Source organism: Scyliorhinus torazame, chromosome 6 (assembly GCF_047496885.1).
Source record: "Scyliorhinus torazame isolate Kashiwa2021f chromosome 6, sScyTor2.1, whole genome shotgun sequence".
Taxonomy (NCBI): domain Eukaryota; kingdom Metazoa; phylum Chordata; class Chondrichthyes; order Carcharhiniformes; family Scyliorhinidae; genus Scyliorhinus; species Scyliorhinus torazame.
Genome location: NC_092712.1, coordinates 239777691 through 239798367, shown reverse-complemented (window position 1 = coordinate 239798367; position 20677 = coordinate 239777691). Strand labels below are relative to the sequence as shown.

General features: G+C 46.2%; 1 protein-coding gene across 2 annotated transcripts in view; it reads right to left on the bottom strand.

The window, feature by feature from the left end:
• The window catches only part of fbxl7 (F-box and leucine-rich repeat protein 7), a 683637-nt gene that overhangs the window by 459953 nt on the left and 203007 nt on the right, over window positions 1–20677 (bottom strand). For both annotated transcript variants that reach the window (XM_072509530.1, XM_072509529.1), the window contains exon 2: window positions 12100–12189. Coding sequence is in view for 1 of the 2 variants with exons in the window: in XM_072509529.1 (XP_072365630.1) it covers window positions 12100–12189 (90 nt within the window). In the remaining variant the exon portion in view is untranslated. The remainder of the gene's footprint in view (window positions 1–12099; window positions 12190–20677) is intronic.

The window sequence follows — 20677 nt, the reverse complement described above, 5'->3', positions numbered from 1 at the left end:
ATACAGAACTGGTTAGGTCATAGAAGGCAGAGGGTAGCAATGGAAGGATGCTTTTCTAATTGGAGGGCTGTGACCAGCGGTGTTCCGCAGGGATCAGTGCTGGGACCTTTGCTCTTTGTAGTATATATAAATGATTTGGAGGAAAATGTAACTGGTCTGATTAGTAAGTTTGCAGACAACACAAAGGTTAGTGGAATTGCGGATAGCGATGAGGACTGTCAGAGGATACAACCGGATTTAGATTGTTTGGAGACTTGGGTGGAGAGATGGCAGATGGTGTTTAATCCGGACAAATGTGAGGTAATGCATTTTGGAAGGTCTAATGCAGGTAGGGAATATACAGTGAATGGTAGAACCCTCGAAGAGTATTGAAAGTCAAAGAGATCTAGGAGTACAGGTCCACAGGTCACTGAAAGGGGCAACACAGGTGGAGAAGGTAGTCAAGAAGGCATACGGCATGCTTGCCTTCATTGGTCGGGGCATTGAGTATAAGAATTGGCAAGTCATGTTGCAGCTGTATAGAACCTTAGTTAGGCCACACTTGGAGTATAGTGTTCAATTCTGGTCGCCACACTACCAGAAGGATGTGGAGGCTTTAGAGAGGGTGCAGAAGAGATTTACCAGAATGTTGCCTGGTATGGAGGGCATTAGCTATGAGGAGCGGTTGAATAAACTCGGTTTGTTCTCACTGGAACGAAGGAGGTTGAGGGGCGACCTGATAGAGGTCTACAAAATTGAGGGGCATAGACAGAGTGGATAGTCAGAGGCTTTTCCCCGGGGTAGAGGAGTCAATTACTAGGGGGCATAGGTTTAAGGTGAGAGGGGCAAGGTTTAGAGTAGATGTATGAGGCAAATTTTTTACGCAGAGGGTAGTGGGTGCCTGGAACTTGCTACCGGAGGAGATGGTGGAAGCAGGGACGATAGTGACATTTAAGGGGCATCTTGACAAATACATGAATAGGATGGGAATAGAGGGATACGGACCCAGGAAGTGTAGAAGATTGTAGTTTAGTCGGGCAGCATGGTCGGCACGGGCTTGGAGGGCCGAAGGGCCTGTTCCTGTGCTGTACATTTCTTTGTTTGTTCGATTATCATACCCAAACCTGAAACTTGTGGAACGTTCAAATTCCTTAACCTTGTTACGATTTTCAGCATTCAAAGATTCCAGCTAACATTTTAACCAGTCAATTCCACACACAGTAGATGTGCAGCCATTGTGCAATACAGCACAATTGAAGGATTCTGAAACCAACACCCTCATTACCAGCGTAAAACTGCTTGTTAATAGGACAATGCCTTCTTTCTGGTCACTATCTTTTTCCACTTCTGACTCTTCCATGTCATGTGTCGCTTCAAACACTCTATCATAACGTGTTGGACAGTTGAAATCAGAATGGTATTGAGCGTCACATCGAAAACATCGATTTATCATGCCCCGTGCATTTCTGGGGTTCATCTTCTTATTGTAGGTTCTAACTGGTTTCTGTCTTCATAATTTCCGGGTCCCTATCTCCTTCTATAGTCTTGGAACTTGTTCGTAGCCGTACGATTTCGCCATCCTGTTAGTAGTGTATCTTCCATATTCTGTTTTATTGCAGGGTGACCAATTGGGTCATCAGAGCCATCGGAATCAAATGTTTCCCCAGAAACTTTTTTTTTCAGAAACAATTTTAATGAGGTATTTCTGGCATTACAAACAACCACAGTAAAAAAAATAGAGTACAAAGAACAAAAGTCATAGGTGCAACCACCGACATCCGTCCCTCCAAGGCCCGCCTATTTAACCCCCTACTCTATGCTAGCCTAACCCCCCCTCCCACCCCACCCCTCCCGCCCCACCCCTGCTGACGATTAATTCTCCACAAAGTCAATGAATGGTTGCCACCTCCGGGCGAACCCTGACACCGACCCTCTCAAGGCGAACTTGATCTTTTCCAGGCCGAGAAAGCTCGCCATGTCAGTTAACCAGGCCTCCGGCTTCGGAGGCCTAGAATCCCTCCAAGCCAATAATATCTGTCGCCGGGCTACCAAGGAGGCAAAGGCCAGAACATCTGCCACTTTCTCCTCCTGGACACCCGGGTCTTACAATACCCCAAAAATCGCTACCCCTGAACTAATTTCCACCCTTGTCTTCAATACTCTGGACATGACATCTGCAAACCCCTGCCAATATCCCCTAACTTTTGGCATGCCCACAACATGTGGTTCGCTGGTCCATCCGTACATCTGACACACTTGTCTTCCACCCCAAAAAATCTGCTCATCTGGGCCACTGTCACGTGCGCCCGGTGCACCACCTTAAATTGGATCAAGCTGAGCTTTGCGCATGTAGCGATCGCGTTGACCCTGCGCAACGCCTCCGCCCATAGGCCGTCCTACATCCCACCCCGCAATTCCTCCTCCTACTTATGCTTCAGCTCCTCTAAATGCATCTCCTCCGCCCCCATTAATTCTTTGTAGATGTCCGAGACCCTCCCCTCCCCCACCAAGCCCCTAGACACTACCCTATCTTGAATCCCTCTTAGTGGCAGGAGTGGGAAGGATGATACCTGCCTGCGCTGAAAGTCCCGCACCTGAAGATATCTAAAATCATTCCCTGCTGCCAACCCGAACTTCTCCTCCAGCGCCCTCAAGCTGGGAAACTCCCTTCCAGAAACAGGTCCCCCATCTTCTCAATCCCCGCTCTTTGCCATACCCAAAACCCCCCATCTAGGCTCCCAGGAGCGAACCGATGGGTGTCACATATTGGGGACCAAACCGATGCACCCATTGCACCAACGTACCTCCCTCCACTGACCCCAGATCCTCAGGGCTGCCGCCACCACGGGATTGGTGGAATATCTCGCCGGGGAGAACGGCAAAGATGTCGTTATTAGCGCCCCCAAGCTGTTGCCCCTGCATGAAGCAGCCTCCATTCACTCCCAAACCGCCCCCGTCTCCACCACCCACTTCCTTATCATTGCAATATTGGCCGCCCAGTAATAATTACTAAAATTTGACAGGGCCAGCCCCCCTCTCCCCGATTCCTCTCGAGCATCACCTTTTTCACCCGTGGGGACTTACCCGCCCAAAATGATTTTGTTGATCCTCTTAAAAAAGAACCGCGGAACGAAAATTGGGAGGCATTGGAACACAAATAAAAATCTTGGCAATACTGTCATCTTAACCGTCTGCACCCTCCCCGCCAGTGACTGCGGAAGCGCATCTCATCTCCGAAACTCGCCCCTCATCTGCTCAACCAACCGGGACAAGTTCAACTTGTGTAACCAGCCCCCCCGTCGCGCGCCACTTGTATCCCTAGATATCTAAAATTGTCCCCCACTGAACTGAACGGCAACTCCCCCAGCCCGCCCTCCTGACCCCTCCTGACCTCTTGTCTGGTCGACAAACATCTCACTCTTCGTCATATTCAATTTGTATCCCGAAAACCGGCCAAATTCCCCCAGAATCGCCATAATCTCCCCCATCCCTGCCCCTGGATCTGCTACTTATAGGAGTAGATCACCCACGTACAGCAAAACCCTATGCTCCACCCACCCCCCCAACAAGCCCTTTCCAACCCCTTGAAGCTCTCAGAGCAATTGCCAGCGGCTCTATGGCTAATGCAAACAGCAGTGGGGAGAGGGGACATCCCTGTCTTATCCCCCGGTGCAGCCTAAAATAGTCCGGGATCGTCCATTTCGTCTTTACACTAGCCTCCGGGGCCTGATACAACAACCTGACCCAGTCGATAAAGCCCCTACCAAACCCAAACCGTCCCAGCACCTCCCATAGATAGTCCCACTCTACCCGGTCGAACGCCTTCTCCGCATCCATGGCCACAACTACCTCAACTTCCCTTCTCTCCGGGGGCATTATAATCACATTAAGCAGCCTTCTTATATTGGCCACCAACTGCCTACCCTTGACAAATCCGGTTTGGTCCTCCATAATCACCTTCGGCACACAATCTTCAATCCTGGAGGCCAACACTTTGGCCAGCAGCTTAGCGTCCACATTAAGCAACGAGATCGGCCTATAAGACCCACACAGCTCCGGGTTCTTGTCCCACTTCAATATTAACAAAATGGTGGCCTGTGACATCGTCGGGGGCAGCACCCCTCTATCCCTCGCCTCATTAAGAACCTTGATCAGCAACGGCCCTAATATCCCCAGACTGGATTTCCGTCACCCCCGGGCTTTACCCGACTGCATTGCCTTCAAGTCCTCAAATATTTCTTCGGTCCTAATCGGAGTCCCCAACCCATCCACCAGCTCCCTGCCCACCCTTGGGAAAGTCAGCCTGTTCAGAAAGCGTCTCATCTCCTCAGGCCCCGTGGGGGGTTCCAAGCGATAGAGTCTGCCGTAAAGGTCCCTGACCCAGAAACGTTTGTAAAGCTTCTGTCATCTGATCGAATAAGGTACCCTTATCCACAAACTGAACTCCTGTCAAAACCAGGAGCCTATCCATGTTGCTCACTCTAGCACAGTCAAGTAATTTAAAGGCCAACACAGACTGTGGAAATTCCAGGCTGTGTTTCTGCAGCCTTTTATATAGTCTGCCAAATTCCATTCTATAGTCTTCAATGGAGAAATCCTCTATTTTCCGGAACCTATCAAAATCCGACCATGCTTCATAAGCACTTAACAAGTCATCCTTTTTATAAATCTTATCCATATAACATAATAGAGTCTCCAGACCTTCTTCTGTGTCTAACTCCTCCAATTCCAGCTCAGAAAACACTTTGCTCCGGATTTTACTGTCATAAGGTAGAGAAAGAGCCAATGCCATACCTTGTTTTCTCTTTCCCAAGGCAGTTACCTTAGTCTGCATAACTACTGCACTTCTCCATTGGTCGTATGATGCCCTTTCAGAAAATAAGGGGGGTAGTCATATCCGCCCATCTTTATCCTAGGTTCAGCTTTTTTTTTCTTCTCACTCACTCCTTGGTTTGGTCTGGAAAAGTTGTCTCTTTCAACCCTTCACATTTGCACAGCGACCATCCTCTGCTACCACTTGTTAGACGTGGTATAAAGAGTCAAAGGTTCTGCTCCTTTTCACAAACACCTTTATTTTACTTTAACAGACTCTGCATAAATCTCTATCATCACATCACCTGTCACAAAGGCCACCTGAAGCCCCTTTACATATGTGTCAATTATTGGATACTTAACATAAATGAGACAACTAATTGGAATGTCTCTTAACCCATTACTTAACACAGTGCACTTTCAAACTGAAAGATTGACATTTGGCATGATCGTCTCAGTCTGGCAACAGCAAAAGAGATGCTGTAAACAAAAGGTGACCACTATATATTGCTTTCATCGATCTTACCAAGTTATTCGACCAGATGAATTTAAACTTCTGGAGAAAATTGCTGCTCTCTGAAGCTGCTGAATGTTGTCATGGAAACAGGAAATCACATGATTGGTAAGGTCAGCAACAGGGCAACGTCAGAACCTTTGAAATCTGCAGTGTGATCAAATAGGGTTACATTTTGGCACCAACAACCGTTGCCATGTTCTTCTCTTTGCTGCAGTCATATGCCTTCAGTTCATTTACAGAGTGTGTCTACTTACATGCCAAAATTAATGGAAAGCAGTTCAACTTTGCCCACAAAGGTACGGCAAGTCCTTGATGCGATCATCAATTCACACGAGATGGAGAGTTGAAGTGAACAGTGGTTTTAATCAGCTAGAACTGTGCCTGCCTGTGACTGCTCTGTACTGAGTGCCGCCTACAGGCTGCAGATCTATATACCTCCCCCAAGGGGGCGGAACCATAGGCGGAGCCCACAAGGGCACCAACATAATACAACGTAATGTAATGTAATATAATGGTGAATGGTATCAGTAATACATTCACCACAGTCCTCATCAGAAAGTTGCTGGTGATGCCACACTAAAATTCCATACAAAGGAACATCTTCAGCAGCAAATGGACAGACTCGCTATTGCCTATAAAGAGCTTACTTTGACCATCAGCATCAGGAAAATAAATGGTCCAGGACATGGCTATACCACCAGCTATCAGCACCGACAATAGGACATTGGAGCAGACTTTTGATAGTTTCACATTTGAATGGTTCTACAATCATCAGCAATCTTCCACTTGATATTAAACTCAACACATGTGAAAGCTTCAGCTGTTACATCCAAGCTGAGTAAGAGACTGTGGAACAGCAGTATTGTGATTGAGGACACCAATCTGCGAGTCTCCCATGTCTGCATCCTCAGCGCACTCCTTTACAGTAGTGAGACCTGGACAACATATCCCAGACAGGAGACAAGGCTGAACAGTTTCCACTTTCACGGTCTCAGAAGCATCTTCTCATATCTTAACAGGTAAGGTTACTAACTCATAGGCCCTGGTACATGCTAATTCCATCAGCATACATGGCATTGATAAGCCAATGATGTCTGCGCTGGCTCAACCACCTTCATGTGTGGATGATGGCCATATACCCAAAATTCTTCTGTATGGTGAACTATCCACTGCATTGCAACCTGCTGGACTTTCACATCTCCACTACAAGGACACCTGCAAGCAAGATATGATGATGGCAGACATTGTCACTGACAACAGGAGGCAGTTGCCGATGGCCGTTACCTTTGAAGGATTACTGATTGGAGGGCAGTGGAGGGGCTGAGGAGGAACAGAAAGTCTGAGAAGAGGGCCCAGAGAAAACAGAGGCCAGCGAATCGTGTACTTTCCCAACCAACTGTCTTCCTATGCAGCAAATGCAGCACAGACTGCCATGCAAGAGTGGGACGCCTGAACCACACCAGGTGATGTTTAACAGAGAGCTAACCACCAGGGTGCAAACCATTGACTCACAAGATGGAAGAGACACCAGACACCCCTACATTGGAGGTTTTTGATAGTTTCACCCTACACTCCTGATCTTCCAGACAGGCAGAAAGAAATAGCAAGCTGACATCAAACATTTCAGTCTAAATTACAGATTGTTGGAGAAAAATATTCACGGTTCAATGAGCTGGTAGTATGAGTACTTAAATCTCAGATACCTTTGACCATTGTCAAAACTGAAATAAATTAGTGTTTTGAGATGTTTGTCATCCTTTTTCCAGAGTCCTATACCACATTTTAAGTGAGCCCAAATCATGGCATTTAAGTTATCCTACCTCACCACAACCTGGATGTAGGATTGATCCGAGAGAACTGAAAATGACCTGTAATTTTCAGACTTTAGAGCATAATAAGCCTTTCCTGTCAACTTGAGACAACAATAGCTTTGCGAACAGAATTCTTTGAAAAGACCAATGTAGATAATGACTGTATTTCCTGCAGTCGCAACTTTGCACACATTATCGTAATATAAACGAAGATGTGCCATTCTTCAAAGCTGTACTTCAGATAAGAGGTGGGATTCTCCATCCCACCGCACGCGTTTTCGGGCGCCCCTACTGGCAGTGGGATTCTCCATCCCAACAGTCGGCCAATGGGGGTTTCCCATTGTGAAAAACCCCCACGCCGTTGGGAAAGAATATAATACACAATTTTATAACTAATTGGTCAGATACCCATTTCAGCAATAGTGACAATTTGCACAAACTCTGGCAATGACGATTTTTCCACTTGTCTATCATAATTTCAATCACTGAGCTGCAAAACTCCAGAAAAATTTGGAATCTCTGCAGAAATTCACCTTCAACTTTCAAACCTTAACCAGAAGACCATCACGGGCATGATGGAGCAACCCCATTGTGCCCGGCTTGGATATGGGCGCAACAGGTGAATCGCACATGAGCCCTAAATCGGGGTACACACCAGGCCAATTGCAAGGTATCCGTCTCGCTTCACCCTCACTGGGCAAGATCCAGATCGGAATATTTAAATTAGCCTAATTGCTCATTTAAAAACAGGACGCCGGTTTCACCCGGGACTCACCACAAACATGGAGCAGTCGAATGGCACCTCGGGTTGGAGACCCCCAGGTAGTCGGGGACAGGGCATGGTGGCACTCTGGCACTCCCCCTGGCACATGGGAACCTTAGCACTGCCAGCCTGGCACCCCGGTAATGTCACCTGGGCACCCTGGCATGCCATCCTGGCAGGATGCCAGGTTGGCACTGTCAGGGGTCGGGCCCGGGAGGGGGGGGGCCTTGCCAACTAGATGGGGGGGGTTCCCCAGGGCCTCCCCAAGGTTGGGATGTGTATCAAAAAAAGCAGGGTGTCCTGAAAGTGGGGGGGGGGGCAAAAGATCAGGACTGCCAGACAAAATGGCGCCCCGATTTGCAAAGAGCCTTTCCTGCTGGCGAGCTAAAAACCAGCAAAGTGATGTTGGATAGCTGCAACCATCAAGAAACACCGCCCCCCCCAAACGCGCCGTTCAGCGGACTTATACTTCTGTCCATTGAATCGCGGCCCACATCTTATTTCTTTCAATTGCAATTGTGAATATTAGTTTAAACCAGCCTCACATTTGAGTACCATGGGTGGCGAGTGTTTTGTTTGTTGTCAGCTGAGATCTGAGTGGAATCACATCAAAGACAGGATCAACAGGAATTGGCTGAAAATATTACCGCAGTCAATAAGCCTCTTGTAGTCTGGTCGCACTGACGGAGGCCTGGAAAGTATCTACAATGAGGATCATCCTGTTTTCCTGACTGAAATTCAATTAGTGGATGCAAGAAGGGGAACATGATCTACAAATGGTAATAAGTGAGAGAAAGTAATAATTATCCTTTCCATAAATGTTTATTCAATGTTGCAGGATGAGCGTGATGCAGAAACTACCAAGTTGCCAACTTTGGTTGAATTTTGGCCTTCGGGATGGAAACAAACTGTGGGTCCTAAACCCACAAACACTCCACCACCACCCTCGGGGAAGCAATCACTTGGAATTTTGATGGAGACAGGTTCCCAGTCCAATTAAGCATTGTAGGCAGGCTCACAGGGCTGAAGGACCAACCGGAGATTCTCCAACTGCAGTGGAACACCAGGTTCCGGTCTGGAGAGCGTGCTTCAAAAACAAGGTACTCTCTCAGCCACACTTCTCAATCTTTTATTAGAAAATACAAAGAAATCAGCTAGGCCACCACTATTGGGGTGGGGGGAGCCTCTCTACAAGTTGGCCTTTGGCTGTACCCCACCTATGAAGGCAGGGAGGGCTTGTAGGTTTGCCAGGAGCACTGGCACCCTATCTAGCTGTTGGGTGCCTGCATCCAGGCGGTTAACTTGCCCTAAATCAGAAAACTGGAGAATCTGCTTAAGTCATGGTTAACAAGGCTCTAAGGAGCTGCTGCCTGCTTCGCGTGGGCAGGCGATCATCCCAGGCCCCAAATCCCAGTGCCAGGAACCATGTTGGAAAACTGACAGACCAGGTGTCCTCATAATTTTCTGGTTTCCTCCACCTACATTCCTGACATATGACTGGGCTGAACATTCAGTTCCTTGTTTCTGGTGACCAATAAAAAAAAACAGGTGCTAAACAGCTATCACAAATCCACACGAATATTTTGGATTTTAAAATTAATCGTTCGGTTATTTTCCTTTTAACAGGCATATTTTTCTGGTTCGGTTTCTAATAAAATATAAATTAAAAAGGTTATCAGAAGAGACATTTCTTATATCTCCAGTGTACTAGAATATCCTGAACTGGGGTTTCCTCCATTCAATATTATCTTCCCCATCCATCGCTGAAAAGCTTCCCTATTGCCAACAGATTTTGGCTGGGTTCTTAACATTAAATTTCTGAACTCTCAGTGGGAAAAGCCAGAGGCCAACATCCGTGCATGTTTGGCACCAGCAACTGGTAACTTTGGTCAGAACACAAAATGCTTGAGGTTTTCTTTATGCTATAGTTTCATGTTCATGTTCCTCACCCCTCCATAGTTCCATCACCCCCTTCACTCCTGATGAGCATCATAGGTTTTCAGCTCCTTCCAATCGGCAGTGGCAGCAAATTAGAACGCTGTCGTCACTGCAACGTGTAACATAATAAATATGCTTCGCTGACAAAAGGCATCCTCTCAGCCAGAGGAACGACAGCATTACAAAAGGGGGAAAACATGTCTCATAGAATCATACAGCACAAAAGGAGGCCATTCACCCCTTCATTCCTGTGCCAGCTCTCTGAAAACTATCTAATTAGTTCCACATCCCTGCCCTTTTCCCATTGCTCAACATTCCTTTTTCCTTTTCAAGTATTAATCCAATTTGCTTTTGAATGTTACTATTGAATCTGTTCAACCATCCTCTTTTGGCAATGTGTTCCAGATCACAACAACTCGCTGCATAAACAATTTTTCCCACTTGTCATCTCAGTTCTTTTGCCAATAACCTTCAATCTGGCTACTGATTCTTCAGCCACTCCTTATTTACTTCAACAAAATCCTTCAAGGTTAAGTCCTTCCTTAACCTTCTCTGCTTTAAAGAGAGAAATCCCAGTTTCTCTTATCTCTCCACCTAGCTGAACTCTTGCAACCTGACAAACATCCTTCACATGCTCTCTATTGCTTTGACACGCTTCCTAAAGTGCAGTGCTCAGTTGATAGATTCAGCCTAAAACAAAATGCAAAATCAAATCAAAATTGTTCAACTGGATTTTTTTTCTTTTTTGCCTTTTTATTTCTAATTCTGAAACACTTCCCAAAATAGTCACAACTTGAGAAAGAATAATTTAATCTTGAAAGTTTATTTTTGTGATATTAAGTTACCTCCAGAATTATTAGTCAAACAAGCAACAACAGCACAATCCAATAGCGACAGTGGTGCTTGATGCCTGTTACTTTATTGTCTACTCACATGATAAGCACCACAATGTAAATAAACATAACCAATATTAAATTACTAAAGCTCAGTGCTTGACCTGAATTTGGAATTTTTGGAAAGTAATACTAGTAATTACATTGAACTTACAGCACTGAAATAGGCTATTCAACCTGACAGGTCTACGCCAGTGTTTATGCCTCACAGCAACCTCCTCCTGAATACTTCACCTCATCCTATTTGCATATTCTTCTGTTCCTTTCCCCTTTTTATTCATCAGATTCTATTTTCTTTCTCTTTTTAAAACTCTCTCCCCCCCCTATCCATCCTATCCTCACCACCACCTAGAAGTACAAGGTGCTCATGGACTTCTTCATCACTAAAATTTAAACAAACCTCTTTTAATGCTATCCCTACCCCAGCCCTAATCTCACATCTTTCTCCAGTTTCTTTCTCATCTCCCCATATGCCCTCTCTGAGGTCACTGACCTCCTGCTCCCTCAACCCTATTCCCACTAAACAGCTGCCATCACCCAACTTTCCCATGCTAGCCGATATTGGTAAGAATTATTTCCCTTCAAGTGTTGTCCTCTCTCCATCACCACCTGTCTCCTTAAAAATCAACCCCTCATCCCACTGTCCTTGCAAACCTTTGTCCCATCTGCAACTTCCCTTTTCCCTACAAAATTCTTGAAAACGTTGTCACCTCCCAAGTCTGTTCCCAACTTTCCCGGAACTCCAAGTTTGAATTCCTCCAGTTAGACTCTTGTTAAAGTCACAAATTACATCCTATGTGACTGTAACAAAGATAACACTTTCCCTCCTCATCCAGTCTGTGGCCTTTCACACAGAAAAGCGCATCATTCTCTTCCAACACATCTCCAGTGTAGACCAACTGGGCCACTCTGCTCTCCAGGTGCTTCCATTTTTATCTATCTAATCTTAGCAGATAATCAGTACAATGGCTTCCTTCCTTACTCCCACATGGTTACCTCAAGGTTCAATTTTCAACCCACTCCTATTTTTCACCTACATGCTGCTCGTTGACATTACCTGAAGGCACCATGTTAGTTTTCACTTGTATGCTGACCACACCCAACTTTACCTCACCATCACCTCTAGCAATTCCTCACTGTTGCTAAATTATCAGGTAATGTCTCTGACATCCAGCATTGGAGAAGCAGAAATTGTAGATTTCCAACCACAATATACACTTCATGAGATTATGTTGCTTTTTTTAAACTTCACAATACATTTTGTCAGAGGAAAACAAAGTGCTGCACTCCAGCAAAAGTCGAGTTGGTTTTAATTAAAAAGTATTTTCCAAAAAAGTTAAGTCGAGCACAAAAGGACTCTAGCTGTAATGAGGACCAGATGCCTACCTTCACTGGTAGCTGCATTCCTTCTGGCTTTGGTCGGCGTGTGATCCGTACTTGAACTCACGTCGGATGAGATGCTTGAGCTGCCTTTGCCTAAACAAGGGAGATCAGTTCAGAAAATAGCATCATGATAAGCAGAGGAGAAAATAAAGCACCACATTTCATTGTGGCTTACTACCGGACAAAATTATAGGAAGAAGTAAAAAATCTGCCATTGGATACTGCATTTTACATCAACTCAAATAACTCAAACTTCTTTGAAATCTCGGACTTGCCGCATGGGAAGCAAGTACGTTCTTCACAAGTTTGGCTTAACATCCATGGGGCAACACAACATCTTTAAACTGTTGGAATTTTGACGCAAACATTTTCAGTTTGGTTGGCAGCCTTCAAACCTTACTTGTAATGCACCATAAATTACACATCAAGACTCTCACATCAGGTTGCATGGATTTATACCACTAGTTTTGCAAAATAAAATCACATTGTTAACAGTGGCAGATCTGAAACAGCTATATCCTCATTGTTGATGGAAGTAACAGAGATTATTCCACATAAGTGCAACATAACTTTATTTGGATGTGTGATTTGAGTATTGACAGTAAAAATGTGACAGCAGTCAGTTTGTCCACAATTACATCTGTTCTAAGTATGAATGCAGTGAAGAGGTTTCCACCCTCAGCTCTGTTTAAGGTTTGCAAGAACCATTAGCCATCAATACCATTTGTATTTGCAACAACAGATCTGCCTCTTCAGACGTCACAAAGAAGCTTTACTGCATGGGGATGTGTAATGTGAGGAAAGCTCAGGCCTTGGCCTTTGCCGCTGTTGCCATGTGCAAGTTAAATCAAGGCTTCTTTTGTCTCATGTCCCAGTTGATCACGTCTTCCACCACCCCCCCCCCGCAAGAGACTCCTGGCGCAGTCCACTCCATGGGAGCTTGTCTGCATTCCCACAGTTCTCCACATGCATCAGGCCACAAAGTACAAGCAGCTTTAAGGCAATTAATTTGTGGTTACTTCGCCTAATTCATTTGGAAGACAAGTTTTCGTAATTTTACTCAGAGCAACCTCCCCTGCTGATTTCATTATGTCTGGATTCTAATTCTATGTAGAAGTTCCACCTTTATTACACATTTGCCATTTCCATAAAAGTCTTAGCAGTAATGCTGCAATTTTACATCTATATATTTAAAGAATGTCAAGATCTGAACAAATGTACAACTTATAAACCAAGTTTTATTCATGATCACGTGCAAGACAATTGCTGCACTTTAATCCAACATTTTAAAAAAACTGAACAATGAGATTGCATTATGACTATTCTGGTGTCAGTCACGGATTATTGGGTAACACCGTCACCACTGAGTCGGGATGACACAGTGGTTAGCACTGCTGCCTCACAGCTCCACGGTCCCAGGTTCAATTCCGGCCTCAGGTGACTGTGTGGAGTTTGCACTGTCTCCCCATGTCTGCGGGGGTTTTCTCCGGGTGCTCCAATTTCCTCCCACAGTCCAAAGATGTACAGATTAGGTGGATTGGCCATGCTAAATTGCCCCTTAGTTTCAAAAAGGTGAGGCGGGTTATGGGGATAGGGTGGAAGCGTGGGCTTATGTAGGGTGCTCCATCCCAAGGCTGATGCAGACCTGATGGGCCAAATGGACACCTTCTGCACTGTAAATTCTCTGATTATATGATAAGGTCTGGGTTAAAGTCCAACTTCAAAGACTTGGGGAAAGAATGTGCGTTTTGGGACAGGACCCCAACATCAGAGTCAAATGGGGGACCCAAACATGCGCTGTTCTTGGAACGGTTGCCCAGCAGTGATTTTCCTTGAATTACCTAATTATTGGTCGGAGTGCACTCAGTGTCAAATTAAGAATGACAGGCAGGTCTAGAAGCTGGAGGATAAATAGGAGCATGGTAGGAGTTGCAGTCTATCATTGCAAGGAAGGGAGTGAGTGCCTCTGTCTTAAGGTATCCTCTCAGTAATTTATAACATTTTTGAAGTAAAAATATTGCCCAAGCTACCAGGCCACCTCTTCAGGCGGTTCATGGCTACAGCTGCGGACAAGTAAGCAGGAAAGGCCTCAAACGCAGCCTGGAGTGCGAGGGATGGAGAGGGGCGGCAAGGGATGCCTTACCACAGGATGACTGGAAAATTCCAGATTAACTTTGATAGGCCTGTTACTTACCTTCATCACCTTCCTCTAGGTTTCTGCAGATGTCTGATAACACCAGACATGACAGGACAGGCACAGTGGCATGGGTTAGCACTGCTACCTCACAGTTCCAGGGACCCGGATTCGATTCCGGCCTTGGGTAACTATGTTTGGAGTTTGCACATTCTCCCCATATCTGTGTGGGTTTCCTCTGGATGCTCTGGTTTCTTCCCACGGTTCAAAGTTATGCAGGGTAGGTGGATTGGCCATGCAAAATTGCCCCTCAAGTGTCCAAAGATGTACAGGTTAGGTGGATTGGCTATGATCAATGTGCAGGGTTACAAGGATAGGGCAGGGGAGTGGGCCTAGGTAGAGTGCTCTTTTGGAAGGTCAGCTCAGGCTGAATGGCCTTCTTCTACACGATAGGGATTCTATGGATCCTGAGCATCCTGCGCCACCGGTGTTCAGACATACCAGGGAAACGTATTCTCTGCCTGGAGACCTGGTTTTGGGGGTAGTACCTCCTTCCTGTGAGCTCCACCCACTGTTTGTCATACTGTTTGCAGGGTGGTAGCCTTTCCACCGTGATCCTATCTCCAGGAAACTAGCCCTGGCACTGGCAAATAGGCATGCCAGTTAGAAGAGGAAAATTACAAGCCACCTGGCTCCGTACTCAATCCCATGTTCAGATGGAAATTCAGCCCTAAAGCACAAAAATCTAGGCTGCTATTCCAGGGCACGACTGAAAGAATGGTGATGTGATAAATGGAGGCCCCGTCTGCCTGTCTACTGGACATAAAGTATCCCATGCAATTAGTTCAAAGAAGAGCAATGGAATTATCCCCCACTGTCCTGGCCAATAAATAACTGGTAATCAACACAACTTAAAACAGGCTATCTGGTCAATTTCATATTGTTGGTTGAGGGAGCTTTTCTACATTATAACAACAGCTACATGTCAAACGTACTTCATTAGCTGTAAATTACTCTGGGAAATCCTGAGGTCACAAAAAGTGCAAATCTTTCTTTTTCATATCAAGTTACATTACTTTTAAGATCTCAGGCCTAATTTGATAAGTACAGCTACATCCCTATCAATATGATGTCTGTTTAATCTCTTATGCTGAAGGACACAAGTTGGGTTTTAAATTACCTTGCGGCACACTGTCATGTATCAGTGCTTCATTCAATTCAAAGCATGAAGAAGCCTGTTGAGATTTTTTTATGTGATAAAGCAATATTTAATCACAAACAGTAACACATAAATATTTACATTGTTGTTTAAAGCAGCTCCTTAATGGCCAATGTACTTGAGTGATTGCATTATACCTGGCAGGTACACATCAGTATTTGAGAGCTATTCTTTCTGGTACATTCTTAGGTAAGGTAAAGTTGCCATAGTCCCTGGTGGCCATAGGCTACTTTTCTCTTTGAGGGGGAGAGCTGACTGGTGGTGATATAACCTGAGAATCACTACACCTCAGGCGAGGGGCAAGGTTGAGAAAGGGGCAAGGTCATAAATTACCTCAGCTGGTATGGGAATTGAACACATGCTGCTAGACTCTCTCTGCATCACAGACCAGTTGTGCAGCAAACTGAGCTAAACCTGCCCCCTTTCTAGATTTATTACCATTAACATAAAATGCAAATGAACGACAGTGCAAACCAGGGACTAAACGTCCTTGGTCTGGCCTGTATTTCATCAGGCAATGCATTTACAAATGGACAAAGATTGAGGGGACCTTACTGACATACTCGAGAGTCAGGACATACTCGAGAGTTCAGGGTACCGACCCCATTGGAGTCAGACAGTCACATAATCATAGGGAAGCTTACTCCGCATTTGCTGTCCAATTAAGGGCAATGGGCAGGATCGTGGCATGCAAGGCCCAATAAGAAGACGTGCAGCATGGGCAGCTGACAACCCCACCAGGAGAGGCGGGCGCTTCTGAGGCAGGTACGGGAGCACTAGGGCACTCTCATTAGGCTGCTGAACATGCTTAAAAAAGGAATGCCGAGAGCCATTAGGGCTTTCAGTGTGAAACATTTTCATGGGAATGATTGTAGCTGCAGCCATAGCCATTTCATCCCTGCAGCATCATTTCTGGCTTTTTGAAAGAAGGCTGCGATGGCTGCCTTCAGTTAGTTGCAGGATTCTGGATTCGGGCTGGCAGCCCGATCAACATGACTTTGGGATAATGGCCCTTGTTTGGGCCTTAACTGGAGCAACTGGCTCTCAGTTCCATGGAGCTGGCTGCCAATAAACTTGCCCAGAGATGGTCAGCAATAGGGCACCAGCACGACTGGCTTTTGTGATATTTTCCCGCCCTGCCAAAGTTGCCTTCAACGCACCTGGAGGATTTTGCCCATTGAAAGCAGACATGGGCTTTAAATTTCCTCCAATATTGGGTGTGGAGTCGTCTTCCAGCATATCATGGCTGAAACATGTTCGGAATTCTCACCCCTCTACCCACAACTCCCCGTTCCCATCCCTTGACCTCTCCACCACACTTGAATGATGATGGCAAGTTAAAACACAGAAACAGGCCATTCAACACAACCAGTCCGTGGTACTGCATACCCTCCACCTGAGCAAGCAATTCTGATCACATTTACGCCTTCAGTCCCCATATCCCTGAATCTCCTTTTCCTACATCGTTAGGTCCAAGGAAAATGGCAGATGTGTGAATATCATCAATGGAACTGAAGGAAAGAGAAGACCTACTGTTGATCACCTCTTTCCGTCACGTGTTCCTCATTCCAAGATCCTCCACCTCTGCTCATCTGTAGCCGCTTGTCAGTGGCTTTTGTCATGTGAGCTCGAGACCTTCCCCTTAAACGTAGTTCCTCTCCTTTCTGCTGCGCAAAATGAATTTCCTGTTGCAGCACGTCTTATATTTCTTATTGGCACTGATTGGTTCCCTCCGTGGAGCCCAGAGAGCTTCGGAAGCTGGAGCGCAATGAGGCCTAATCCAGGACAATGCATCAGGATTCAGTGGGGCTATGGTGTTGAGCAAATGTCCCACTCCAATCCACTTTCAGTGGTAAAAGTGTCACAGTGAAAACTCTAGCCCAAAACATCCTCATTGTTCCTTGAAATTTACAACATAACGTAAACTGTTACATACGCAGGGCACAAATCTGCTCAGAGCCACAGCTAATCTGTAGTTCTAATTCTGTCAGTGGCAGAAATACACATTACCTTTCTGAACTTTGATTTCCTTCTTTTCCAATTTATTACATGGGTTGGCACATTGGAAAATCCCCCGCCACCTTTTCAACTCCCCATATCTTTGGCATTGCCTGTCTTCTTCTGGACATCTGGCCCTGAATCGAACATATATTGACCAATGCAGTCACTGGGAATTTACTAAAGTGGGGTTGGGGTTTTAGCTCTTTGCCACAACATTTGTAGAGGATTGGTAGAATCTTCTGACATAATGGCGTTTCTGCAACAATTGTAGGGCAGGATCTTTGACTTTTCCGGCAACTTTTCCGCCCCGTCCGCAAAAATCTTTGTGCCGTGCTGGGCTGGAAAACTTCGCCCATAGCGGCCTATTGGGAATTGGTGAGCAAATTTCCGTCATTCGTGTTCCATGGTTGGATATAGTAATAATAATATTAACAATAATATTAATAATAATAATGGCTTATCGTCACAAGTCGGCTTCAATTAAGTTACTGTGAAAAGCCCCTCATCGCCACATTCCGGTGCTTGTTCGGGGAGGCCGGTACAGGAATTGAACCTGCGCTGCTGACCTTGTTCTGCATTATAAGCCAGCTGTTTAGCCCACTGTGCTAAACCAGCCCCTCCACTGTGCTAAACCAGCCCCTCCTTTAAAACGATGAACACAAAACAAAGAGTGGCTAATTTTTAATTCACCCTCCAATCCACATTAAGGACCTTGGTTTATATAGGCAGCATAAAGTTAGGTTACCCTATACATAAACAAATTAGTGCCCCTTTTTGAACTTATAATCATGATGGGGAAATAGATACAATTAAATTCTTCAAATACATTCAACAACATTTAAACTTCTTTTGATTCCCTAGTAAGACAATTCTAGGGAGGGAGGGGGACATCTATTCAGTTCATAGTCTGCCTCTCTGCAAGTACATTTGTAATTTAGTTCCTGAAATCAAGGGCTGAATTCTCTAACACTGCGGCCATGTCTGGAGGCTGCGCCTGGTCTTACGACCAAATAGTCGGCGCCACCTCCGCACCGATGCTCTGTCCGGTGGGGCGGGGCTAGCAGCCATGCCTGGTAATGCTCCTGGCTTTACCTGCCTATACAGACGCAGAACTGCCGGGTCCGTGGCCACGCATGCGCAAGGCAGCGGCCGGACCATAAAACATAGCACCGGCCATGTGCGGACCCGGCCTGCCAAAAACTGTTCCCCCTGTAACAACCTCTGCCACCACTCACCAGACACCCAGGCCCCGCCGAAGCCCCCCTACCAGCGAAACAGCTCCCTGCCCCCCCAACCCGACTGTGACTGTGGCAGCGCTGGACACAGTCTGCAGCCGCCACACCAGGTTTACGAAAATTGAGGGGACACACGACCGACGCCGTCGAGTCAGCCCATCGGGGGCAGAGCATCGGGAGAGTGCCTCAGGTGACATCCTGTGACTGTCCCAATGGCGTGCGGTGTACTCGAAAAGTATGCCATTTTTGAGGGTGTGGAGCATCGGACAAACGGCGCCACCCCTGATTTCGGCGTAAAAATGGATTCTCCGGCCAATCTCCGAACGCGATTTTGGCGTAGGCAATCGGAGGATCCCGCCCCAGGGATCTGAGAGTGATGAGATAAGGGAAAAGCAATACTTTCTTCCCCATTCCTTCACAGCTTCAACTCAGAAACACAAATGTCAAAATGCTTTAAAATCTGGCTTCATTTTAAATTGGGCAGATTCCATATAGGGCAAACTTCTCTCAAGAGGGAAAGGGGAAATTCACACAGGTAGTATCTGAAAGTTTAAGTCGTGTCCACAGTTCCCTCATTTTAACTGACAGGAATTCAGAATCTCTGCCAGGCAGTCAGACTCAAAATACTTGGCCATGACTTCTGACAAAGGGAATGAAATGCCACCAGGTGTGCACGCAGGCTGCCTTTTACCTTCAGAAGAGAAATCCTCCCAAATTTGACCTATCCAGATTTAGAAAAGAAAGAATTTGCATATATAAAGCAAAATTTGCATCCTCCTGATCCCGAAGTTTTTACAACCTACCAGGTACATTCCAGTACAACTCCAAAAATATTTCAACAAATGCAAAATACTGAAATGTAGTCACTCCTGTATCGTATGAATTGTGGCAGCCAATTGGCACACGGGACGCTCCCACAAACAACACTGAGATCAAAGACTAGCGGCGGGATTCTCCGTTCCTGAGACGAAGGCCGGGATTCTCCGACCCCCCGCCAGGTCGGAGACTCCCCGGGGGGCGGCGCGAATCCCGTCCCTTCTCCGGCGCCGGTTTTCGGTCGGGGGCGGGGTTCATGTCACGCTGGTCGGGAGCCGTTGGCAGCAGCCCCCCCAGCAATTCTCCGGGCCCCGATGAGACGAGCGGCCGTCGTTTTTTGGCCAGTCCCACCGGCGTGGATTAGACATGGTCCCACACGGCGGGACCTGGCAGGTGTAGCCACCTGGCATGACCACTTCCAACTAGGTACAGAGAAACTCGCAAAGCCTAGCAGGTAAAATGGACAAGCCAAGACTCAGGCAGGCTCAGAGCCTGAAATGCATATTTGTAAGCAAGAAGTCCAGACGGTATCAAAACTCTGTCCAATTAGCATTTTAATGGGGCCGATTAGCATTTGATGGCCCATCTTCACCGAGACAAAAGACTGGTACTCGAGCAACCGGGACAGTCCCAGACATTTCGGCGCCACTCCCTGTTCAAGGGAAACGCAAACAAGGGGTCAGTGACCGTTTGGGACACACCCAGATCCCTGCCCACTTATTGGTTAGGAATCGAACGGAGTGATCAGGGATCACCCAATTAGTTGGGCCCAAACCGGAGGACTGCCCCAAAGAGCGCGAAAACCCCTAATTATAAGAAGAAGAGTCCGCCACATGTTCGTCCTCTTTTGGTGCCGGTACCCCAGTCATTGCCATCTCCAAGTGCAGCAACACCAGAAGCAAGTACAAGTTCAACGCTCGCTACCAGATAGATGAGCCCAGCTGAGCAGCAGTTACTCCTTCGGACACGATAGATCCAGAATCGAACATCGGCCACTGTTTCTCTGGTGACCGAAGTTAAGGACAGGTTGTCTTAGTCGATAGGTGTAGTTAACTAGTAGTGTTTATGTTGCATGACTAATTATGTGTAAATAAAGTACCCTTGACCTTGAACTAACTAACTGGTGTTTGGCTATTTGATCGATAGCCGGTTAAACTTGTGGTGGTATCATTTGAT